This window comes from Acanthochromis polyacanthus, chromosome 12 (assembly GCF_021347895.1).
Source record: "Acanthochromis polyacanthus isolate Apoly-LR-REF ecotype Palm Island chromosome 12, KAUST_Apoly_ChrSc, whole genome shotgun sequence".
Classification (NCBI taxonomy): Eukaryota; Metazoa; Chordata; class Actinopteri; family Pomacentridae; genus Acanthochromis; species Acanthochromis polyacanthus.
Genome location: NC_067124.1, coordinates 32474251 through 32500023, shown reverse-complemented (window position 1 = coordinate 32500023; position 25773 = coordinate 32474251). Strand labels below are relative to the sequence as shown.

The following is a 25773-nucleotide window of genomic DNA, read 5'->3' as shown; positions in this document are numbered from 1 at the left end:
AGGAACACCTTAACCTGGTTAACATGTCCTCTGCTGAGGAGGCAGAGCCTGAACACTTGGGGGATTCTTTGCCCTTATCCGTCGTAGAAGTTGTGGAGGTAGTCAAGAAACTTCTCGGTGGCAAAGTGCCAGGTGTGTATGAGATGCGTCCTGAGATTGTGAAGGCTCTGGACATCGTTAGACTGTCTTGGCTAACACGTCTCTTCAGTGTTGCATCGGCATTGGACATGGTGCCTGTGGAGTGGCAGGCAAGGGTAATGGTTCACATTTTTAAAATGGGGGACTGGTGGGTGTGCTCTGATTATCAGAGTATGACACTTCTCAGTCAGCATCCCAGGGAAAGTTTACTCTATGTGCTGGAGGAGAGGCTCCAATCAATTTTCAAACCTCAGATTCAGGAAGAGCAATGTGGATTCTGTCCTGATTGTGGAAGGGTGGATTAGCTTTATACCCTTGTAGAGCTGCTGAGTGGGAGTTCAACCAGTTAATCCATGTGTTTTGTAGATTTGGAAAAGGCCTGTGATCATGTCTCCCAAGGGTATTGATCCCTATACAACCAATTAAGAGCTGTGTTCTCGGCACAAAGTCAGACATGTTTCCAATGGTTGTTGGACTCCACCTGAGCTGCGGTTTCTCTTCAGTACTGTTTGTGGTGTTCATGGACGGGATCTCAAGGCGCAGCCGAGGTGAGAAAGGTGTCTGGTTTGGGGACCTCATGATAGTGTCTCTGCTTCTTGCAGATGACTAAAATTGTATTCATTAAAGGTTTTCTGAAAATATGACAAAATCTGCTGTGTCAAAAGTCCATGTAATCATTGCTAATATTTGGTCAAACATCCTTTGGTCATTTAACTTAGTCATCAATATGCTTCTAGCAAGTCTGTGGTTGTATCTTTGATGCTTCTCTTAACAGCATTGGTACAGTTAAGCTAAATTTGTTGACTTTCTGACAGACTTGTTTCTGTAACACAGTCTACTGGTTCTTGATGGAGTTCAAGTCAGGACTTTGGGAGACCATTCTAAACAATTAATTCTGGTCTGATGTAGTCATTTCTTTACCATTTTTGATATGTTTGGGGTCATTGTCTTGTTGAAATATCCAGCAGCATTAAAGACCCAACCTTCTGGCTGATGATTTTAGGTTTTCCCAAAGAATGAGGAGGTAATCCTCCTTTATTATTCAATTTACCTCATACACTTTAAAGCATCACTTCCACAAACACCAAAACATCCCTAAAACACATTTCTGCCACCACTATGCATGACAGTTAGTATGCCATTTTGGGGGTTAAGGGCTTCACCTTCTTTCTTCCAAATATATTTCTGGTCATTATGGCCAAAAAGCTACATTTCTGTGTGCCATCTCTCTCCCTCTTGTCTCTCTCGTCCCTGTGTCTTGCTCTCCCTGCTCACCTGTCTGCACTCTGCTGATTGCTGCAGGTGACTCACATTGCAGTAATCAGCTCACCTGCCAACAATATCTCCTGTTCACTATTTAAACCCTGCTCAGTCACTCAGTCCCCGTGGGATCATAGATTCTGTTCGCCACCAAATCTGCCATGTCCGAACTGTTTCACCTCTCCTGAATATCCCCCCCCTCTTGGACTCTGTTGTGCTCCTGTTGTCAGTTTATAGATTTTCCCCAGCCTGTTTCCTCTCAGTTGTCAGTTCCCCCACATTGTGTATATCCCTCTTTAGCTTAGCTTTGTTTAATTCAGTTCAGTTTTGTAGACCTCCGTTTGGCAGTTTTGGTTTGGTTCTTTCCCCCTAATTCAGTTTTCTATTTATGTATTGGTTCAGTTATTTAGTTTAATAATCCTCTTTTGGTCAGTCACTTGTCTGCCAGTTTCAGTGAGTCTGCGCTTGGGTCCTCCCACCTTTTCCCCGTTACATGGACTCTAATTAAACTGCATCAGATGAGTCACCGTCTGTAGTGAGTCATAATCACTCATAAGAAGATGAGAAGCCACTTAGGAAATTTAATTAACACAATTTTCTACATCACCATGTTGATCCATCAGATTGTCATATTGGCAGAAAACCATAAATTAATATATGAAAGAACCAGAGTGCTTGATTTTTTTTTTTTTTTTTGTGACAAAGACTCGTGTGTTTCAGTGATTCCATCATAAAAAACTGAACTTGTTGGAGTAACTGGAAACTAAAGATGGCCTTTAAAAGTGTGTGAAAACTTTAGTTCACATCTGTAAGTAAACATTTCTGCAAACAGAATTTGGAGGTTTGTCATGAATGGTAAAGAGAATGCTCTTCATTATGTACATAATGGCTTGTAAACACTCATACACTTGTGAAATATTCAATGGGAAATCTTTGTAAGTGCATATTCACGATGGTTGTATGACTAATGGGAACATTTGACATTTTAAGCTTTTTGATGGGACTGAAAGAGGATTTAGACATCCATCATCTATACACTGCTTTATCCTCATTAAGGTTGTGGCGTGGGGGTGCTGGAGCCTATCCCAGCTGACTCGGGCGAAGGCAGGAGACACCCTGGACAGGTCACCAGTCTGTTGCAGGGCCACATACACAGTCAAACACTCACACTCACATTCACACCTATGGGCAACTTAGAGTAATCAATTAACCTCAGCATGTTTTTGGACTGTGGGAGGAAGCCGGAGTACCCGGAGAAAACCCACGCATGCACAGGGAGAACATGCAAACTCCATGCAGAAAGATCCCAGGAAAGCTGGGACGCAAACCAGGGATCTTCTTGCTGCAAGGTGAAAGTGCTAACCACTACTCCACTGTTCAGCCCAAGGATTTAGACAACTCAATAAAAAAACAAACAGACACAGAATTACATTCGGTAGAATATTAAGAAATGTATTTTTGCTTTATATCAATAGCAAAACTTTAAAAAATGTATTTCTAAATACAAAAAATGTCAGTTGCTAACAGCACTCATAACCAAAAATGTGCATCGGGATATCTTCTAGTTTCTCCTTGGTTTACTAAAAAGAACAAAGACAGACATGCCTGTTATTCAACAACTTGTAATAAAAAAAGGGAAAGAGAGACAGAAATAAAATAAGCTGATTAATGTTGCACATGTTCACATGTTGCAAGACACAAAGAAAAAGAATGTTGTTTGCTTTCTAAACTACTTTCTCACACATCTGAAACAATAACGTGACAGATTTAAGCACTATGAGGTTGTGCAAAATGAAAATCAAAACTAATACAACAAGACCACAGAGACCAGCGGTGCCACCAACAGCAGAATGCCAGCAGTTGTACTGGTGGCACTGTTGCAGAAGTTGCCCTGGCAGCAGCTGGTGTCCTTTCCGATGGTTCCCACCTTCTGAGCAACTTCTATACCTGAGCACATAACCTTTGAAGCACAGCCCTTCACTGTCACGGCCTTCCCTCCTGTATCCACTGTCAGAATGATACTAATGTTAGTGTGCCAGCTTCAAGACGTAATACATGTGCTAGAGTCACTAAACATTCCTCTGAGAGGAGGAAATATGTGGAGCACATAGTAGACACTCCATGCCGTAGGGCTGTTACCTGTTGATGAGATGCAGTGGTCCTCATTCCCCACACAGTTCAGAATTGCAGTGCATGATCGTCCATCACAGGAGAAGCACTTTTTGCCATTTGGGTAGGATTGGCCGGCATCTGTAAAATGGAACATGCAATATACTTTTAACCATTTAAAAATTAGCATTGATGTGAAAAAAATAACAATTCAAAAATTGGTGCCACTGGTTTATTTACAGTATGGTTTTAATTTAATCAAATCTGAATTCCCAATGTGGGAATTTTTTGTTGTTCTTACAGTGTGTGACTGTGAGAAACTGAGCTTGCAATTAATAATCTGAGAATAAGAACTGTGAGCTGTGATTACCACACCCTCCAGCACCTCTGTCAAAGATGATCCTGACTCGTCTTGTTTCTCTGACAATTTCTGCTCCACCCAGTCAGGAAAATCACACTCTTAATTATGGTTGTTTCAGCAAACGCAACATGCTGAATAACAGCACTAACTTTGCAGGCAGTCATAAGGTTTGGATAGTTTTTTTTTTCCCATGCAGAAAAGTGTCACTTAAAGCTGCTGTCCGGAGTTTGAATCGCAGCGTCTCCCAGAACACTGGTGGTCCCACCCTCCCTCTGATTTCGCCCCTTTATTTGTGCATGCGCGCAGTACATGAGAGAAGTGCCCGGAGTGCTGCAGCATCTTGCCTGTTTTGCTGTTTTCCACTCTTCTACATTTAGTAAATAATAAAGGAATTACGTTAGAATGCTGTATTGAGTCTAACTTGTCCTAATACCAAAATAACATGAATCTGCTAGGACGAACGAGTAAAGTTTCAATATGTGATTACACTCGTGTATCCCTCTCGATGACGTTGTTTATCAAACTTAGTGCATTTATGCGTGTATATGTGTTACATTGTTTATTTATTTCTATCTAGAGTTCAGAATTGCATGACTCCTCTGACGAAGAGTATGTCCCAGATGCCCCAACATCTTCCTCCAGAGATCGGGCATCTAAACGAAGCCGTCAGGCGGGCTATGAAGGCCGTGGTCGGGGAGCGAGGCGAGCACCCCGAGCCAAAAAACGTCCTGCAGTCTCTTGGCCTGACAAGCCGTGGGATTGGTAACTTTGCTGGAAGTTGCTGATCCCTGATGCTCTCTCCTCCACAAGCAAAACAAATGTGCGCGCGGTTGCGTAGTGCGTAGCTCGCCCACCTCTGCATGGGCTTGCTTGCTGTGCGCGTAACCGTTGATTGACAGCATGACAAAGCTGAAGCTCGAACTTGATTGGTCGGCAGCGACCGGTGCTTTTTGGAATAACATGGGGGTCTATGAGAGGAAGGCGGAGCTCATGAATAAATTTTCATATTGCATCTAACTAACTTTATATTATAGTATCGAACTAGACTAACACATTTAAGCTTTGTTAAAAAATGATACATAAATTGAAAACAAACGGAAACTCCGGACAGCAGCTTTAAAAAATATAAGTCCCCCAGTGCTGCAACGATACATATCTACATATCAACAGACATGAGGTAAGTTACCCGGGGCAGCTTGAGTGTTGCAGAGATCAGAGTTGCAGCATTTGCTGGTAATCACATTCTTTGCGAGTCCAAAGTTGATTGACCCTTCGACACATTCTGCAGCCGAAACACAGCCTTTCGAGGCAAGATCAGCGAGTTTTGAACCACCTGCAAAAAAGTGAGTGGCAATTATACACTGAGTGAGTGCTAAGAAATAACAAAACCAGGGACCTACCAACTAACATACCTGCATATGTAACAATTCTGATGGCACCACACTGTTGACCCTGTTGAGGACATTCTATAGTGTCAGCGCAGGTTCCAGAGTTTTCCATTAAACACTGATGACATTTCAGGGTGAAGGCTGATGAAACACAAAATAAGCAATATCAGCTTCACTTGTCTACAATGAATTAAAAAAAATAGTTTCGACACATTAACTCCAAAGCAAATTAATCAGTTTAAACACAGCTACAAAAATGAACCATGCAACATATGGCAGCTGCAATTTCTGTGAAAAAGCTGAAGATATGCAACAGAAAAGCAAAAAACCACACAGCATTTATGCTGGATTTAAATATAAACCATGTTTTTAGCAGTGTTTGAAAAGGCCAAAGTGCTTGAGAGAAAATTAAAACAAGAAGAAGACAGAAAACAGATAACAAAATAAAAACTTGCCTTTGGGGAGAAGTACAATCCCAAGGATCAGCGTAAGGAGATGCATTTTTGATGGTGGGAAACAAGTGAGATTTAGTTTGATCTCTTCGGGCTACAAGAAGCTCTCCTGAGGAGGGGTTGTCTTCACTCTCAGACCACACCCTCATTCCTCTAATATAGACAAAATGTGACTTTTAAAAAAAGGTGTTCCATCTGTTTCACTTAAAGTTTTGTTGGTTTTCTCTGTAAACATGCATATCACTCAGCTTGCTGCAGCAGACATTCCCTCGTACCGTATTCTTTTTCCATATTAAACAGTTTCAGAATTCAAGTAGATATTTCCTTTTAGGTGAACAAATGAATGCAACCACAACCTGTTGGCTGCAAGGTTAAACTGTCAACTGGACCTCAAATCAAAGGTCTCAAACACCCCAGGTTTGCTTTATGCAAATTAAACATTTGCTATAAATCTTGGTTTTGGACTCTGAATGTTCTATTTTTGCTAATTATTCATCTTCATTAAATTGCTTTCTTGCTCTTTTTGTTGTCAAATAATTAACAATCAGATAAAAGTTATCTTATTCCATCATATAAGTACTATAATGAAGCAAGTTTTTAGGTTATCATTATTGTTATTAATAGATGTGGTAGTTTCTTTGACAATCAACTGCTTGGCAGTCATAAAGCAGAGAGAATACATTCACTCTGCAGCTATTAATCCCTGAAGGATCAGATAGCATATTTAAATTACTTGTCATTCTCATCTGAGCAACAGAATGAAAAACGCTAAAAACTCTACTGGCAGAGACTCACACCACACATCCAGTCTTTCATTAGAGGTTCCTTTAATTTCTGAGTAAATGACAATTACCTTACTCTTTTTAATTTACATTTTAAAGATATTAAAAAATAACTTACAGAAGGTTGCATTTTCATCTCAGAAAACTATCAGTACACCAAAACTGCAGTCACACGCTATGAATAATGGCTTGCTCATAAAAATGAGCATCTTGCTTAGACCTGTGCAGAGAACTGGATTTCTGCGGCTCCTTTTTTTTTTTTGTCACCCTCACTGCTGAAGCCTTGTCGGTAAACATCACGTTTCCTGAGGGCAGTGAGGCAACTTTCTGCCCTGGAGCACTATAGATCTGGATAAGTCAGGTATATTTCAACATCACATTAATGCATCAAATAAGCCGTTATTATCCTTTCACTCCAGTTTCACTCGTCCCTCCTGTAGGGTGCAAACGCAGCTTCCATTTTCAGACACGTTTTTCTTCATGTGCCCGGTTCTAGAAGGCTGTATATTGTGGAGAACAGCTTTTGAACCCAGGTGTTAGCAGAGCAGGCGGCTGTATTCGGAGAGGGCCGAGGACTTTTTCACCCCGTCCCAGATACGAGCTGCGTAGTGAAACCTGTAAAGCCGACAAAGAAAGGGAGACAGGAAATGTGGGTCATGCTTTTGTGCAGCACCGATGAGAAGTTTTGTGAATTTTTGTGATCTCAAAGTTTCTCTAAACGGGATTATAGCGGCTTTAGGGGCATTCCCTATAAAATAAGTCAAAGCTGAAAAAAGGTTCCCACTTCATCCCTCAAAATTAGCAGATTATTTTATCAGCAATAACCTTATTTTATGTAATGAAGCCATGCAAAAGTTTGCCTTCGTATTGTGAGTATTTTCAGAGTTGCAGGCTTTCAAAATACATAAAGGCGGGTCAAAATCTAGAGCGTTCTAATTTGAGCGATATTTTCCAGCATTTTTGAGCCCTTCTAACGTCATATGTAACGGAGAAAGTCACAGCATTATTTGAGTATTGTTGAAGACTGCAACCAAACCAATTTTACATCCGTTGAGCATTAATATCATTGATTATATCTCTGCTTCAACAGCAAAACTGCACCAGTTTAATGTCTATGACATAGGTACCCAAATGTGCCGTCTATTTTCTGATAACTCACCAGAAAAAGCTTAAAAAGTGTTTTATGGGTAAATGTTTAAGGATCATATTACCATGTGGGATAAGTGGTTGGTCAAGTTCTAGGACATGAAATATCTCCATTTTCTAACAGACATAGAAAAGCAATGCATGGAAAAACAGCATAAATAATTATAATTCTAAGAATCTTTTTTTATAGAGCACTTCTTAAAATTCAAGTTACAAAGTGCTTCCCAAGACAGCAAGATAAAACATACAGACAAAAATCATCAGGATTCAAGAGACAGATAAATACCCAAGATGGCATATAACAAAAAAGAAAAGCACTCAGAGAGCAGTACTCCGCCAAGGCTGTTCATTCCCCCATATGGCACTGTCAGAAATGCAGCATTTGTTTATTAGTTATTGATGATCAGAAATCAAGGCAACATCGAATGTGGCCATTTAATACAGATGTACCTACAAACAAAATGACTTTGTGCTGAGCACAGGCGTGTGTCTTACATGTGTACTTTATGTACGGAGGCAGAATCGCCTCAATATGTAGCGGGCGGTGGGAATTGATGGGACTTAATCACTTGTTCCTTGTATTATTTCTGATGGATAAGTCCCGAATAAGTCCGCAGCCGTCGATTAGTACTACTACTAGTATTCACAATCATGTGATCGTCAGCAGGCGACTGATGTAGTGCTCACTTGTTGTCATAGTTACAGTGACACCGTGCCGCTATCTCACCATGACTCAGAAATCTTTAACAAATCCATGGATCCAGACTATAAGCCGAATCACTGCCAAAATCTAATCACTTGGTCTTTGTGTCATTTCTGACCTTCCCTGAATATTTCATCCAAATCTGTTAGTCTTTTTTGAAGGAATGTTGCTAACAGGCGACAAACCAGCGCCGATCGTCACATAACTCCGCCGCGTTCCTTAGCGGAGTAATAAAACATACAGTTTTGTCTAATGGTACCAGTTCTTGTCTCCATTACTCTCAATCATAGACTTTAAAGTGGGTGCAGCTTTGAACGGAGCTCAAATGTGTTCTTTTAATCCTGAAGATTTCCTGTGGCTGTCTACTGTACTTCTAAATGCATTTAATGCATCTCAAAATGCATTAAAAAGCACTAATTTTTGCCCCTGGTTGACAAAGTGCATGTCTGTTCTCTTGAAATGACATCCTTGCTGTTACATGTCATATTTGGTTGCTCTGCTTCATCTCTGATTTGGACACCACTCTGTTTTTGACGAGTGGCATTCTCCTAAATAGAAAACACACAGAGCAGTATGCAGTGTTTACCAGTTCTTCTCAGTGAGAATGGTGTGTGACAGCTGACAGCGGGGCATGGCCAGTATTTGGCTGCGGAGTTTTGAGACCATGGTGGAGAAAGAAGGGTGTCCTCTGTAGCCAGGCAGCAGGGAGAAGAGAGGGTATGTGCCTGAGCCTAAAAACATCATACAAACATTAGTATACATTACACACAATAGAGAAGACTGTTGTCTTAAGAGGAAAAAAAGATCCTCAACCACCTGCTTTAGTCAGATTATCCTCCCCATCGTTCTCCTGCACTGGGAGCAAGAACATGTTGACCTCGGGTGCCAGATAGTCGTGCCCCAGGCCTGGGAAGATATTGCAGTCTAGCATGGACAATGTACCTGAACACAAACAGGGTGGGAAATTGTGGGAAGTACTGTGTGAATACAACAGTTCAACCAAATACATGCAACGACAAGAAAACTACATTTGGAATTACCTGTTTTCTGCATGAACTTATCTCAACTTGACCTCATCGCTGTCGCGAGTAAAGACAGACCTGATTAAGCTGATAACATGCACTCCAGTATTCCCATCGGCGTACACTTCAGTCAAGAAAAACGGGTTCTTATAATAATACAGTGCAGGAAAAAATGCTGTTCCTGTGAAAACTCTCAATCCCTGCTGCTTCAGTGCATTTAGGTGGAACAGTGTCCCATACCGGAGGACAGATGACAATTACTCGTACAGCAAAATTAATCTGTGTTCTATTGGCAGCTTGGTGTTCAGAAAACAACCTAGCTCTGAACACCAAGAAAACAAAGGAGATCATTGTCAACTTTAGGAAGCTCGGCACCGACCTAGCTCCCCTCTACATCAGTGGTGAGTGTGTGGAGAGGGTCCACACCTTCCGGTTCCTGGGCGTCCTCATCTCCTCCGACATCTCCTGGACGGACAACACCACGGCGATCATTAAGAAGGCGCAGCAGCGGCTACACCTCCTGAGGGTTCTCAAGAAACACAACTTGGACCCCACCCTGCTGACGACCTTCTATCGCTCGTCCATTGAGAGCCTGCTGACTTACTGCATCACAGTGTGGTACGGCAGCTGCACCATGGCAGATAGGAAGGGGCTTCAGAGGATTGTTAAGACAGCACAGAAAATCATCGGCTGCCCCCTCCCCTCCCTGATGGACATTTACACCTCCCGCTGCCTTAAAAGGGCAGGAAACATCATCAAGGACAACTCCCACCCTGGTTCCGACCTGTTTGTCCCGTTGCCCTCAGGAAGGCGCTACAGGTGCATCAGAACCAAAACAAACAGACTCAAAAACAGTTTCTTTCCAAAAGTCATCACCACTCTGAATTCAAACATGCACTGACATTCCAAACCCCCCCCCTCCCAAGACTACCTCAAAACCGTCTACTGTGCAATACGGACTATTCTAATGTGCAATATCACACTGACCATGCACTTTTATTCTTTTATACTGTTTTAACTTATCCTTTTTTGCATTTTTAAATCCCTATGGATTTACATAGGCAAATAAATGAGCACCTAAAAGAAGAAAACATTTCCACAGTACAAACTGAGAAACTGTAAACAGCCATGCTGTCGCCAACCGGCAGACAAAGTTTACAAACACAGCCAGAGATGACAAAGCACAAAGACTTGAACAAGTTAAAACCTTCATGAACTAAATGAAAGACGAGCCCCAAGGCAAGAACAGCCGGACCGAAATTGTACAGAAGCAGCTACATGATGCGATTAAATGCATACCAAATCTAAGCCGAGACCTGATGCTCATCCAAGACCAAATACTGAAGCTCAAGCAAAATCACAAGCTGACAAAGAATGAAGTCCAAGAGTTGAGACTGCACTGTCAGGCAGAGTCGCTGCCCCCGAGCCAAACTGCATCACCGATCTAAAGTCAGACGCATCGTGCGGAAGCAGAAGCTCACCGGTGCAATGTGCTACAAAGCCAACACCCAGAAGATGTCTACACAAACCCATGGAGAAGCATCTCAAACAATGGAGCAAATGATGGAAAAGCCTACAGCTCTTAATATCCGCTAAAGGTGTGGCACAAAGTCCTTAATAAACTGGCCACAAACATTGACACTTTCAACTCAAGTCCCTCAAATGTTAATGACATCCACACAGAATCAAGCAACCAACTATGATATTCTCTACCTTATTAGGATAGCCTCCAGTTTGGAGCTTCCTTGACCACCAACCAGACAAGGTCAAGGCCAACTTCAAGCTGCTACGTGGAGCTGATTAAAGAATTCCTCTTTCCAGAATCATTGTATGATAATCGCTTGTGTATGGGTCGCCTGCTCAGCCAGCTAAGCTATCTGGGCAGCCTCTCAGATGTTATTTAATAAAAAAAAAGATCTGAGCGGTGCCCTGATTGTAAACAAGCGCAAAAATTTGAATCATCCAGTGCACTTTTTCTGATACAGCTGCTATTCCGCTGCATACCTTTGTATTTGAGATGAGAATGAGCCATTAACTTGTCCACCACCATGTGCATGTTCTTCAGATTTCTTGGACAGAAATCATCTCGTCTGGCCTTATTCTGGAGGAACACTGGAAGAGAGCGACATTTAAGGAAGACAAACGTGAACTTTGATAGAAATAAACCTGGCTGGTGTGTGAGACCGTGTGTTTCTGTGTGAAGCAGCCACCTATATGAGGATAATATTCGGCTCCATCGTCGCTGCCTGAAGAGCCAGTGCTGTCGTGGCTTGCCGACGGAGTGGACGGTTTCAGCATCTCAGCAGTCTGAAGGAACCTGTTAATAAACATGACATGGTACAAGTGAACGTAACTTCATTTGTGGCAGCGACATCTGCAATCATGAGGCAACAACTGCAAGAGTGGTGAATTGTTCCTAATGGGAAGGTACATACAGGCAAATACATACAAGTTATTCCATCTAAAAGCAACAAGGGCCTTTTGCTTGAATCTTTATTCATCATAAATCTGTTCCACTTGGATGAGACAATCTACCAACATTTTGGTTTTTGTGGTACAACTTGTCATACTTGCTCAGTTATGAAAGTTCAGCAAAATAACTTCCTTTTCATTTATGCGACCAAGTATTTCATATGAGAAAATACTGCATATATTTTGCTTTGTATTATTGTAACATGCTGCTATACATAATTCAGAAAAAAAAAATCACTAGCTGTCTTCTGCTTTATCAATCTTTTTGTTAAAGTGCACCTAAAGACAGGTTTCACTTTAAAATGACTTTTCAAGACGACTTCAATTCATTTTTCAGCTCATCAACAGTCAGACTACTTGATCTATTTGTCCAGTGTCCTAGATTTGGAAATTACATCATGAGAAAGAACAAGGAATCTTCCAGGCTTTTATGTTTAATAGCTCCTTAGTTGTGGTCATTCAAACACAGCCTAAAATTTCAATGTGCTGAAATTGGGTTGACGGGCAATTTTCTTTTGAATCGTCTCAGAGAGCATTTGATGTACGATGGTCGAGCAGAAAAATACGATGACTTAAGATGGCCCAGATGTAAATTAAGATGAACTCCTCAACAAGAAAAGAAGCATAACAATGCTCAGAAGACAGTGAAGAAGCCAGCTTTAAGCTATTAAATATGGATACAGACAAAACAGTATTGGAGAAATTCTGAAAAAATCTGCTCTGAAGACGTTCTCAGATCAGTGACATGCATTTACCACATTATTAAACCTCAAAGACAGCATCTCGGTGGGGTCAACGAGGATAGAGCTCTGTGTTATGTTCAATGTCATTTTAAACCCCACACAGTGGAGTCCGTAGCTAGAAGGTTAAACCATCACCCAGCTCTGCCTTCACATTAGATTCCCTCTATTGTGTGATAAGTGTGGATGTTGCCTAGCTGTCATTCTGATCAATACTGGCCAGTAGAGACGTGTCCCGCCCCCACAAAACTCAACTCAACAGCGAGGACTCACATTTTAATCACAACTTTGCTTTACTTGCCATAAAATGGTTTTTTTTGAGTGCAGACTAAATGTCTGTGGGAATTCTCAGTCATCCAGGTAATCCTACGTGCGTCAGTAGAAGGTCATTGGAATTTATTTTTTTCTTGAGACATTTCACCTCTCATGCAAGAGGCTTCTTCGGTCTTAACCGAGTCGTGAGCAGGGGTTTACTCGCTGTGATCGGGAATAACAAGATGGTAACAATCCAAGTAACCACCCAAGAGTTACATCACTAAAGGTATGAATGAGTGCTTCCCAGGCAGTTTGACAGTAATGTGAGCTTAAGTGGTGAACATAATCGCTACACAAATGCATTTTTATATGCCAGAGAAGCTAAAATGAGGCGTCAACAGTCTATTAGTCAGAACATTTCAGTATAAAATTCCCCCTTTGCGTTTCCCAGATGATGAGCTGTGGCGCGATGGTAATAAAAAGCAATAATTTGAACTTTATGGCCGTTTGCTTAGTCTGATTTAGACTGCTGAAGCCTTACAGAGGATTAGTTCACTTTTTTATTTTGCCCAGATGAAGCATTCTGAATTCGTTCCCCATTCACTTGCATTAAAAAAAAAAAAATCAAGATGGAACCTTTCTGCTAGCACAACCCACAGTGCTTGGAAACAATGTCAACCTACCACTTATTTACTAAACTTTCCAAGTCATTAAAGTTGATAGATGTTGATCTTCGTGGTTTTTTTTGTATTTTCTTGGCCCAACCGACCTTCTTCCTAGCTATTTTATAGCCTTCAACTATCCAGTTACAATTTTCAGCTCGGCGAAAGTTTGTAAAAACTCACATTGGATGATAATTTGCCGGCTTTAGCAAAGATCAGGACACACAGGAAAGGAGTCTTTCTGAGATTATTTGTCATAATTAAGTCTGAATCACAGCAAGATTCCTGACGGGTACTGGTGTACTGTTCAAGATGAATGAATGTTAGCACACGTTCGACGGGCACGCAGTCAGTCATATTCAACCGGTCTGGCTTTGCCCCGCATTTGCTGTTTACAAGACCAACTGACAGCATGACATTACTGAGCTTATGAAAAAGTGAAAGCAAATATCCTTTCAAGACACAACATGAAATGCTCAACATTCCTTCCAGCCAAACCCTTCCTGACAGCTGCCCTCTCTGTTTGTCATGTCAGCCTGCTCAGTGAGCGGTGCAACGCAGATGGATGAGCTGCCTACCTGTAAAGGTTTAGGTCGGTGAACCAGTCTTGGACCACTATCACTACATGGCACACTGTGAACAGGAAGGCGGCGATCTGAAGGGACTGGTGACAGATTACACACAGTACAAATGTGTTTACATGTGAATGTACAGTCTGTATCTACAGAGGAATTGAAAAGATCACTAAAAGCATCATAAAACAATAAATCTCAGGAGTAATGGCAGACACTGGTGCAAGTACGCCCTCTGCTGGCCAGCCACATACCTGCATCTCAACGTATGTATGAGGAAGGTTGTACTCTGGAGGCAACTTCCGATCGTTGTTGATAAGATGGTCCAGGATAGAAGGGCTGAGCATTGGCTGAAGGAAGAAGAAAAGCATTTATTAAATACCACAGGCTATTTTTCAGGCTAAAAGTAGATTCTTTCAATTTCAAGGTGAAATTTATGTCAGTTTATGAGTTCCTTGCAATCTGGCAGCACAATGACAACATCACACCAAAGGGAACGGTCACTTTTACCTGTGTGTCCAAGAAGATGACTCTCTCCTGTGTGATGAAGAAATCAATGCCTGTGCTCTGGTTTCCTCCTCTTTCCTTGATTTCTTGAGTCTGGGCTCTGAATACATAACTCCTATTCCAACAAATAAGCACAATTATCAAACAGAACCCAAAGACTTAGAATCTAATTTTTCCAGATATTACAAGACAATGTTGATATTAATTAAAATGCAATTTAAAAGAACATGATGCACCACAAATGCAGCTGCAATTAATAAGTGTATACACAGGTTGTAAATGTTCATTACAGTAAGGAGCAGACAATTCAGCTCTATAGAAGCACGGGTTTTACACCACAAAGGAAAAAAGAGACTTAAAAAGATTATTTTGTGGCTCTTTATGTAAACACTGGCGCCACTTTGCACCTAATGAGACTTTCTGCATTGAAAAGACGACCAGAGAATCAACTCGGAAATATCAGCAAATCACTCAGTCATGATTCGATCTTAACTATCCACGAATTATTCATACTCTTCACTTTCTTCATCAGCTGTTTAAACACTGAGCACCCAATACAATATCTATTAACTCATTATTCATAACTTAAACATTAGTGATTCTTTTTGTGAACCCTCTACAAATGAAACATCACAGTGACAGTAGTTACTCAGTAGCTGCTCATTATTTCATGACTGCTTCACATCATATTCTCGGTGTTACCTTTGATCTTCCTCAGAGGTGTTGGCAGACAACAGCGACATGATTGTCGATTTCCCGGTCCCCTGCAGGCCGATGACTCCCACCACCAACATGTCCGTCTGGTCCCTCAAATACTGCAGCACATCACAACAAAACATCGCTTTCTTCATTAAGTATATTGGAAACACCATTAAAAATTCTGACCTCAATCTATTTACATTATTAAAGGCTAACTCACCTCCATGGCACTGTCACACCAATTCATCTGATCATCCACTAGCTTGATGCTGTGCTTCATTTTCTCTGGAGGAAGGAGTTTGGACTGGCCGACCATGGCTGGAAGTCACGTGAAAAGATTTAAGTTGCTTGTCCCTTCATATGTAATTTGGCATTCATGACTATGCAAAGAGGGTCATTTTTTCCATTTACAGTAAAAAAAAAGATCCTATAATAACTCACGATCCACAGCACTACTGGATGCAGAAGCACCCATTCCTCTGTTCTGAATCTGGTATACGGGCTGAGTAGGTCGCTGCCCTTCCCTCTCCATCTTGGAGGATCCAGGACCAGAAGAAGACTGAGCTGCTGCCTCTGGAGGAGTCCCTGGCTTCCCTGCATCATCTCTGGCTTTCATCAACATGATGGGCTTATCCAGGACCGGAGCCCCACTGACAGGTGCATTCTGGGAAGGCTTAGCCTGGCAAAGGATTCAAGGTTCGATTAGAGGTCGAACACTTATACAGATATAAACTGCATTTGTGAGAATGATCATTTTTTATGTGCGACTCATTGGTTCTGGCAGCGTGTAAATTCTGGATGAATCACATAAATAAAGACATCTCTTTGAACAAAAGCCTCCTCTGAAGGAATTATTATAAATTAAGGCTGAACAATATGGCCAAAAAAATCTAACTATGATCATTTTGACAGATATTGCATAATGATACAAGTCTTACTTCAAGTAGAAATGTGACTTTTGCATTTATTTTCCACTGAAACAACATAAAAATAATGTGATTGTTGCTGTGGCCTGAACCAAACAAAAACATGATTTGTAGGTATCTCTACAGCACTACAATGCTTCATTTTTAACGGAATTTTGTGACACATTTCCCCTCGATTGGAAAAAATGCAGATTCTGTACTTTGAAGATTGACCCCTCTGATAATATCCTAATTGACAATTCAGGCCAACTGTAAATGCAACTGTTCCCACATTTTGTTCTTAAATCCAATAATGCCATGTGTCAGTCACACAGGTACATTTTCTCACTTTGTTATCAACCTGACTGCTCTGTAAACACCTGGGAAAATCAAACTGTTCCAATACCATGCAGTGTGCTGCTGTTTGTAGTCAACAAATACAGTTGCAAAAGGAGCTAACGTACCCTTTCTCCTGGAGGTTTGGCAAGAATGATGGGGGTCTTTTGAATGAGAGGGCCTGGTGGATCCTCGCTGCCATCCTGGTTAGAAAATTTTAGAAATGCTTCAATGTTCTGACATACAGAAATAAAACCAACACTCAAAGCAACCCAGATATCTTAGATTTGTGTCTGCATTACCCTTCGTTCTCTCGGCTGATACTCTCGATCTCGACTGGGACCGGACAGGTTTTGCCCCGGAGGTCCAAGATCTCTGTCTCCCCGGCGTCGCCTCCTCCTGCGTACCTGGCCGTACATGCCGGGCTGACTGTGGCCGGACTCTGACATGTCGCAACGGCTGCAGTCAGTTAAGCTAACTAACCGTTCTGTGAATCAACGAGGCTGTGACGACTTAAAGATAATACTACTTCCTCTGAAATGTCTTCGAAACTAAAAACCTCCTGCCAGCTACAAACCTGTGGCCTTTCCTGTCATTGTCGTTTAAATCTGATAGTTAGCTTGAACTGCTACATTTACGGCTCGATCACTTGTCTGTGCACATAAACAACAGTAGCGAAAGCTTCCTGATAGTTCGCTTGTTTTGTATCACAGAGCTAACCGATACACCACAACGGAGCGGTTCCGGAGTATCAGAGCGCTGAAAGAAACTCCGCCCGTTCAAAACACTCTTTGCTAACGGACAAACGCACATCGTTCCTTTTGTAAAAGAAGTCGTTAAGAACATTGTAATAGCATGATTAGTTCCCCCTACTTCAGGGAAAGTTTCGATCTTGTGCATCGTAAAAAGGAACAGAGGAAAATATATTCTGATTACATTGTTCTTTGAATTTGTTCTGCTATTTCTTTAGAAGTAGTAACATCGTTTTTTTCAGTTATTTAATATTTTATGTAATATTCTAGCGTTTAAATATATTTCTATTTCACTTAGTCAGGCAAATTTGTGTGAAAAATAATATTTCAGAGTCTCAACCTCAATAATTAAAGTTGTTTGGTGAATTCATAACGCCAGCCCTAATTCTGCATTGAATAGCACTTTGGCTTAAGGGCTGCTTTAAAAAATGTAAATGTAAAATGTGCCATATTGTTTTTTTAAAACAACGACCTACCTGACTTGAGTATTACATTTAAATTTATTTGTATTTATAATCTGAATTATTTTTGAGTTAAACTCGTCATATATTTCCTTTTAAGTAAAGCTATTACGCTGGCTGAAAATGCAACAATTTACAGTTCTGTAAAAAAAAAAAAAAAAAAAAAAAAGTTTCCCCCTCATTTTGGAGAAATTTAAAATAAAATCTGCCGTTGAAGTGACTGTGAAACACGTTGCATTGTGGGAGATGTAGGAATTCCTCTTCCTGTTTAAACCGGATATGGAGTTGCTCGGTTATCGGACGCCATGAACGACAGGACGGTGTCCCCAAATTTGAAGATTAAAGGGTTTTTGTTATTATAATGTGCTCAGTCATACGTATAATATCTCCTCCTTTACCCCTAGATGTGCTACAGATAAATATCTGTAACAGAAGATGTTTATTTATCTGAAAACAGAAATCACCACATACAAATGAACGCTAGTTGCTTTCCAGTCAGTGACTTGGACTAACTGTCGGCTCCTGGTTAAACTTGCTGTCAGGGTAAGTACAGTTTACAGTGCAGACAGTGTAATATTATGTGTTCTGTCATATAGTTCAACAGCAGTCATTTTCTTAGGCGAATGCACACATTAACAGATGACATTGTAAAAACACAAACCTTGACCACACTTGGTATAATTATTTTTAGTGGTCATTATTGTTCATTATTTAGCATTTTTTTCAGCTAAGTGATGAACAGTTTAGTCTACAAGCTGTCAAGAAAAGGGTGAATTTGTGACTTTTTCTAATACAGATGCCGAATGAAGACAAAAATGACATAAGAAAGCTGGAGGCTAACATTCTGCTAGCATGTCAAATGCTAGCTAGGTGCTAAAATGCTAACAGTTAAAATGCTAACATGCTACATAGGAATACTATGTTTACCATTAGGGGTTAGTATGCTAGCATGGTAACATCTGCTCATTTGCACTCAAGGAAAGTCTGTTTCTAGGAGCTTTAGTGAAAAAGCAACTGGATTTTTCCTTTAGGCTCTCAAAGATGCTGTAGCCTACCTGTCATCCAAGAGGCTTCTTCAGTTCTTGGATGAGAAATGAAGCATCCCTCAAAGAGAAGTCCAGCTTTACTGAAGCTCTTAGGATTACCATGGCCTGGATGACTGAGAATTTACTCAGACATCTGTTGTTATTTACTATTCATTTCAGTGTATTTCTTTTGTGCTCCTCAGAACTAATGTCAGAGAAAGGAACTAAATGTGGAGCTTTGGAGGGAGGAGAGAATATGTGGTTGCACAGTTACTTTTCACAGTCAGCATAGCATTTTTTTCCCATTTCTTCACGGAAGTTGTTTAATACTGAAATCTGCAGAGTTCAAAACCCTCAGTTTGTGTGTCTGTGATCAGCAGTTGAGATAGACAACCACAAATAATGACTAAATGATTCAAACAAATAAGTAATGGTGAAACTGAGTAAATAGCTCAAATTGTTGAAATTGTCATCAAATAGTAGGAATTAACAGCTTAACAGCTAACAGCAACTGTTTTTTAAAAAAAACCCATAAAAAATACAATTTTACAGCTATACATAAGGGATAAACTGTTAAAAAAACTAGCTAAAACAAACTATAAACAGAAATAATCACATACAAGCATGGTTAGCAGTTGAAATTGTTAACTTGAAAGCATGGATTAACAGCTCAAAGTGTATAAATAGCTGAAAATAGCAAAGATATATGGATGAACAATTGGAGCAGTTGCAAGCTAAAAAATAACGGATAGATGTTTTAATACTCTAATGAATAAAAAGCTCCGACAAAACTGACAAACATTGGAAGTTAAAGTGGACAGGCCTGTGGGGCCCTGTCAAATGCAAAAGGTTGGTAACCACTGTGATATGATGGTAATGATGATGTATGAAAACTGTAATAGAGATTTATTCCCAAATACTGTAAGTGATTCTGTCCATTCTGCTTTAAATTGCAGACCACCCAGAGGTTGCCTGACCACCTCCTGATGTCTGAAGACAATGAGGAAGAACGCTGTGTCTCCAGAAAAAGGCAGGTGTATAATGCCCACCCGAAGGCAAAGTGCTGGGAATGTGGCAAACAACAAATCAACAAGCTTGAACTTGCACTGTCAAAGCCACAATGTCAAAGCCACCTGCCACATCTGCAAGGTTGTTTTCCGCCGCCTGGCGTTGCTCTCCACACACCTGAACAGTGTGCACTCGTCACCCATCTGCAAAAAGTGCCATCAGTCTTTCAGTACTGTGTGGGAGCTGAACAAGCATGCGGAGACACCTTGCATGGGCTGTGCGTCAGTTCGTCAAGGTTCGGTTCCCATTGTCAAATGTAAAAAGCACAAGAATGACAATGTTTCAAATAAAGTGACTGTGCACCGAAATAACAAGTCAGTACGAAGTGACTCAGCGTTAAAGTGGAGGCCTAAACAAAGAGCTGAGAGGAAGCCTAAGAGACCTGGGCCATCAGACAACAGTGTGGAGTATATAGTGGATGAAGATGATAATGATATTGACATGGAAAGTGATTGTGAGGAAGCAGATGATTCAACAAGCTCTGAATCCGATGATGAGGACAACAAACGCTATAAACGCACCGACTTGTGTTCAGGTGATTCCGAGTCAGATAGCAGCTCAAGCTCGACTGATGATTCCAGTGACTCTTCTGACAGCCCAAACTCTAAAACCACCCCTGCTCCTCTTCCCAGTGGTAAAAATTCAATGTGTGCAGTGTGCGGCAGGGGGCCATTTAGGTCCATTAAGCTCCATTTGCTCCACTGTAGTGGCGTAAGAGTGAAATGTCAGTGTTTGCTGTGCAAGAAGCTCTTTGCAACTGCAGCAGCTCTTAATGAACACCTCATGCCTTTGTATACCTGTCGCATCTGCAGTCAAGTTTTCTCTCACAAGAACATGTACTTTGGCCACCAGTGTCCTGAAGGAAGCATATCATCTTTGGTCCTCTTTTGTTCCGAGTCATTGCCGAAAGCATGTAACATATGCAAATCCTTTTTCTCCTCTGAGAAGGCTTTGTTGGACCACGTCACCAGAGTTCACACGTCCGTGGTCAGCACCAAGGTGCACATTATTACTGATCCGTCACTGCTGACGAATAAAAAGGTCACAGGAGGTATCATCAGAACAGAAGCGCAGTCAGCCATATGTAGTCCGAACATAGCAAACCAGGCTGTTAATGGAAAGCTCTGCGTTGGCCAAGCCGATGCAGGGTCTACTGTAGTGAAATCTAGCCCTTCTCTTTCAACCTCCTCAATGCACATCGTGTCTGCTGCTGCACCTGACAAACTGGAGAACAGTGGTGAACTAAATAAGCCAACCAACCAGCCTACAAGTCACGTATCTACACCTTTACTAATCCCTCCTGCTGCCACTGACGAAGCTCCAGACATTGCAGCCACCTCTGACTCTGTTTCTCCACCGTCGCCCACAATTCTTGCCATGTTTGAGAACGACAGCCAGGATGTGGCTTTGATGAAGCGCATGAACACAGGCTGGCGCTCCAAAGCCTCTCGCCCCTGCCGGCAGTGTGGTGCCATCCTGCGACAGCCCTCCCTCATCATCAGCCACCGCTACCTCCACCGAGGTCGCCGCTTGCACCGTTGCCAGTGTGGCCGAGTTTTCAAGCACCAGCTGCATCTCCTGCGACACCACGTCCAGCATGCGGAGGCCCTGAGCTACATCTGCGTCAGCTGTGGGGACACTTTCTCCGGAGCTAGACTCTTAGCTCAGCACCTAAAGGGCGACACGTTGAAAAAAGCCTGTTCTGGACAAAAGTGGAAAAGTAAAGTTAAGACCAAGTGCAGGATGTCGTTTACATGTGACTGCGGACTTATTTTTTTCAGACCTTCGGCTTACATATGGCATCAACTTAAAAACAGGACAAAAAGTAAATGGCTGAAGAAGCCAGTGAAATGACCAAGGAACTCTTTGTGTTTAGACAAACGGGAGATTTCACACAAGTTGTCACTATTTTTGTTTAATTCATGTTACCAAGAGACAAAATCAAAGCAAAAACACATTCATTTCTTAATGGCTTTGGAATCTGAGCATGTCCTGGCTGGTTGTTTTCACCATGTGCAAATGATACATAGTAAACAGGGTGAGAGTAAGTTCCTTATATGTTCTTTTGAGTACAAATGAACCTATAGGGAACCGTTTTCAGTATTGGATTCAGTTAAAACACATCAAAACTCCAGTTTATCCTCCAGAAAAAAGTAAGTCCAGTTTTGCAATTGTTTTGTCACAAAGTGCATTCTTCTCAGTGAGGTTTGTGTGGAAGTTTGAGCCCTCCTGTTTTCTGTTAGTTTAGCCAATTCAGACTTTGCGCTCCTTTGAGATACCGAAGAGGTCTTGATATTCAGGTTGAAAATAGCATAGAACTTTTTTAATGGTTGTTATATAATCGTCACGATCTTAACTTTAATAGTACAAAATAATTTGTTATTTCATGTCCACTAGATGGAGCAGTTGGGTTGCTAAAAGATGAGCAAGCAAGACGACTTGAGCTCAAGTTTAATTGTTCTCAGAACAGGTGTAAACTGCCGGATGCTTTTCCTACATCAGATGATTACAACCTAAAATGTAGACGTTAATCTGTGAGTTCTGGTTGAAAGCCGATGAAATCCAACGGACTGACAGTTTTAAATAAAGCTTTCTCACCACAATATTTGGAATTGACGTTTAGTTTCTTCTCTCCATTGATTGTCAAAACACACAATGTCATCCACATTTCACTTGGAGGGTTAAAGGGGAGCAGAATGCTGAGGAATTGTTAAATACTGTATTATGTATGATCAGCCTATTTGTGAACAATAATCAATAAGGTAAAGACTGGAAAAATTAAAATATTAACATAAAATATACAGTATATATATCTCATTCCACAGGAATAAGGCAATAATAGAGTTCATCAATAGAATCTTACAAATAGCAGTTTAGAGATCCTTTGTTATTGTGGATTACAAGATTTTCCACGGCCCTCGTTTGAGTTGAATTCTGTTCTTTGTGCACCGTCGCACACAACGCATCTGCTGAAACACACAACAGATTTCTCAAACTGCAGTGATTTTCCCACAGTGAATGGAAGTCTTATTTTATCTGTATAATTTTACAGCAGTGAGTCATTGTGCAGTGCACTCAGCGCTGGGCCAGAAGATGAGATCTTTGGTAGGTATGCCAGTCCTCCAAGTGGTTCAGCATGTTCAGGATCTGAAGCAGCTCTGGGTGGAGAGGATTCGTGCATGCTGTAGATGAAAACGCTGCAGTCGCTTCAACACGTGTGTGCGCAGCCATGTCACCTGCAAAAACAAAAAAGAAATAATTCTGCAAAGCTAAGATGTTCCAATTCAGCTTAGACACCACATCCTGCAGCGTGTTGTTACCTGATTTCTGGGTCGCGGTGTCGTAGGACCTGAGACAGCAGCTCGGAGCTTTGTTGGAAGCAGCGACTCAGCTCGTCCAGCTTCTGCTCCATGGAGAGGATGCGCTGCTCCAGCTCCCGATAGGAGTTGTTCCAATTGGCACTGAGGTCGCACATGATCATCTGCATCTGTTGAAATCCGACATGCAACACAAGCGCAGAGATTTTAGTGTTTAAATAAAGCGAAACACTTTGAGGTCGAACTAGAACCACAAGGTTATTGTTCAACTTTATGAAGACATTTTAGAAGTATGTTGAAAATTTGTGGTGAAGCTTTGGTGTGTCTCGCTGACTGATTGACATGCCGTTATGCTGCGGATGTGGGACCACTTGGAGCCAAGATTTAAAAACCACACCCTTTGTTGCCAGCATAGAAAACATATCCTACATTTGGCAATCCCTTGGGCACTTTCAAAAAAAGAAGCCAACAGCAGCTGTCTTTTAAATTTTTTTTTGCTTTGAGACTGGCTCAGCTGCATTCAGTCAGTAAGAGAGAGCAGCATGTTTCGTTTACTGCACGCCTGTTCGACTGTAACTGATTGTAAAGTGACCGTGGCATGGTTTACTTTTGACCGAGGGGCTACACGTGCAGTCTGGAAAAACTTGGCTTTTTGTTCATATAAATCAATCAATTACAAAGCATGAATTACACATTGGTGCCTCTCGCTGGTTGGTGTATTTTTATCTCGGGTTTATTCCACATGGAAAAGCTTTTCGGGGCCCGTGAATTCCTGACGAATGAATCCCAGGATTCATTTGTCAGGAATTCAAATCTCACCATCCACATTTTGCAAATGTGTCTGCACACCTAGCAGACTAAAATAATGCAGTGATTTTTTTTATGGTGTCTTAACAGTGAAGCATGTGCAAAATATTCCAGTGAGGGCTGATATTTACCTTAGGGAGGTCCACCATTTCGCTGACGTAATCTCTCAGTTTTCTTTGTTTGAGGCGTAAATTGCGAAATCTGTGCAGAAAAAAAGGTCAAATCTCATTTTAATTGCTTCATTGTAAATATTACACACACAGAAAGAGAAGGGGATCAAAGTAGTTTCATTTACCAGTAAAAGATCATTTCTCAAATTAAAAAAAACTAATATAATGAAAGGAAAAGAGTTCAAGAGTTCGGGAGCACCCATCTGCAGTTGAAGCGTCCTATTTTTGGACAAATGGAGCAGCCCTGGCACAAAACAGAAGCCCTGATTTGTGGAAGAATATACTGACAATCAAGTATTCCACTACTCAACCTGGAGGAGTCATGCTGGGTTTGTTAAACTGCTATAAAACATTGCTTGAAGGTTTCTGACATACGGAGGTGGAAAAGGGCTAAATTTAGTAACCTGGATGGATGAAACCAAAAGTTGCACCGAAAAAAGACACATGGAAACCAATATCGCAATAAAGCAGCCGGTCTGCGAGGACTTTAGAGTGATGGAGGGATGGCCTCATTACAGTGCTTGATCCCGAGGTGTGGAGGTTCCTCCCTCTCATACTTTCCACAGAGTGTTTATTTATAATTGTTCAAGCCGGTTTAAAGCAGGAAGGGCAACCCCTCCACGCAGGCTAACATACCCGTACATATGTTGTCAGGATAACAGACCACATTATCCCACTGGGTTTCCTGTTTGTGCAATCCACTTGTTCTTAGAAGAGCGGCTTGGATACCAAAAGAATGCATCTCAAACGGGAGAAAAAAGTGCAAAGCAATCTATAAAGCTGGCACCTCATCATGATGTTCTTTATCTTAAGGGAAAGACCGCGCAATATCATCGTCAAATACTGTGAATTATTGTCTTATTTAATGAGTTACTCGCCAGAAACAGCTTTGGCATGCATTCTGCTCAATAAAAGGGTGGACCTTTGTTCACACATGCCCTGCCCACATAAAAGGCGCAAACGAACCTAACTAGTAATCTAAATTATCCATTAAAATCGATGACTCTGTGGTTAAACATGTTGACATTCAGTTAATGACCCATAAAATACGCATGCAAGATGCACAAACCACCACCCTCTTACACCCCTCGCCCAAACACACACAGACATCCTGCCCGAAGGCGTCACTTTGCGGCACAGTAACTCACACTCTGATGGCCTCCAGAAGGCATCTCTGGTGTCTTCGGTGCTCGCCGCGGTTGCCCTTCGTCAGGTTGGTGCGGTGCAGGAGCCAGCATTCTCTTAGCACATTAGCAGCTGCGTGGCGGATCTGGAAACAGAGACGGAAGAAAATGAACTGGGGTTCCAAGTAGCAGATGAAAGCACCGAGATAAAGCCGGTCACACCAGCAGGCCTGACTGACAAAAATCACACAGAGCTGTTTGAATCTTTCAGACATTTTAGTACAGGATGTAAAAGCATGAGTCATCCAAGCAAGCTGATTAAATCCAGATAGTTTTTCCTGTTCCACCCTTCTGCTCTATGATGCTGATTTCAGATAATAAAGAACTATTAGGCCTTATTTTCGCCGAGAGACTCACGGTAATACAGAAGAATCTGAAAAACAGGCCATAACAGGCTAAAGTCGGGCCTTGACAATGCAAGATTTCTCCAGTATCACCTTTTTGCACTCTTCTCTTTGATTCTATTTGTGTCTGTTTGCC

At 41.5% G+C, this 25773-nt stretch overlaps 3 protein-coding genes across 5 annotated transcripts in view; 1 reads left to right on the top strand and 2 right to left on the bottom strand.

Annotated features, from left to right (window-relative positions):
• Window positions 1–6516: 6516 nt before the first annotated feature.
• smg9 (SMG9 nonsense mediated mRNA decay factor) lies at window positions 6517–18970 on the bottom strand. Of its 2 annotated transcripts, XM_051957437.1 has the most exons (14): window positions 18778–18970; window positions 16812–16951; window positions 16638–16712; window positions 15710–15947; window positions 15489–15586; window positions 15272–15384; window positions 14573–14684; window positions 14317–14412; window positions 14069–14154; window positions 11572–11678; window positions 11366–11473; window positions 9156–9281; window positions 8926–9070; window positions 6517–7105 (listed from the first exon to the last, which is right to left on the bottom strand). In XM_051957437.1, the coding sequence occupies exons 1-14, from the start codon at window positions 18782–18784 to the stop codon at window positions 7027–7029; spliced, it is 1530 nt and encodes a 509-aa protein (XP_051813397.1). In that variant the 5' UTR covers window positions 18785–18970; the 3' UTR covers window positions 6517–7026. The 2 variants fall into 2 exon arrangements, with proteins under 2 accessions (XP_051813397.1, XP_022065687.2); XM_022209995.2 differs by lacking the exon at window positions 18778–18970 and having other exon boundaries at window positions 16812–17806.
• On the top strand, window positions 17894–22420 carry si:dkey-79d12.4 (zinc finger protein 91). Its single transcript, XM_022209992.2, has 2 exons — window positions 17894–18265; window positions 19704–22420. Exon 2 carries the CDS (start codon window positions 19747–19749, stop codon window positions 21667–21669), a length of 1923 nt encoding a protein of 640 aa, XP_022065684.1. The 5' UTR covers window positions 17894–18265; window positions 19704–19746; the 3' UTR covers window positions 21670–22420.
• kcnn4 (potassium intermediate/small conductance calcium-activated channel, subfamily N, member 4) overlaps window positions 21715–25773 on the bottom strand; it is a 27999-nt gene continuing 23940 nt past the window's right edge. Inside the window, exons 7-10 of one of the 2 annotated variants that reach the window (XM_022209993.2) lie at window positions 25258–25379; window positions 24071–24140; window positions 23136–23302; window positions 21715–23051 (exon numbers count right to left, since the gene is read on the bottom strand). In XM_022209993.2, the coding sequence (XP_022065685.2) occupies window positions 23048–23051; window positions 23136–23302; window positions 24071–24140; window positions 25258–25379 (363 nt within the window). In that variant the 3' untranslated portion in view covers window positions 21715–23047. Of the gene's footprint in view, window positions 23303–24070; window positions 24141–25257; window positions 25380–25773 lie in introns of both variants that reach the window. The other variant, XM_022209994.2, reaches the window with a different exon arrangement.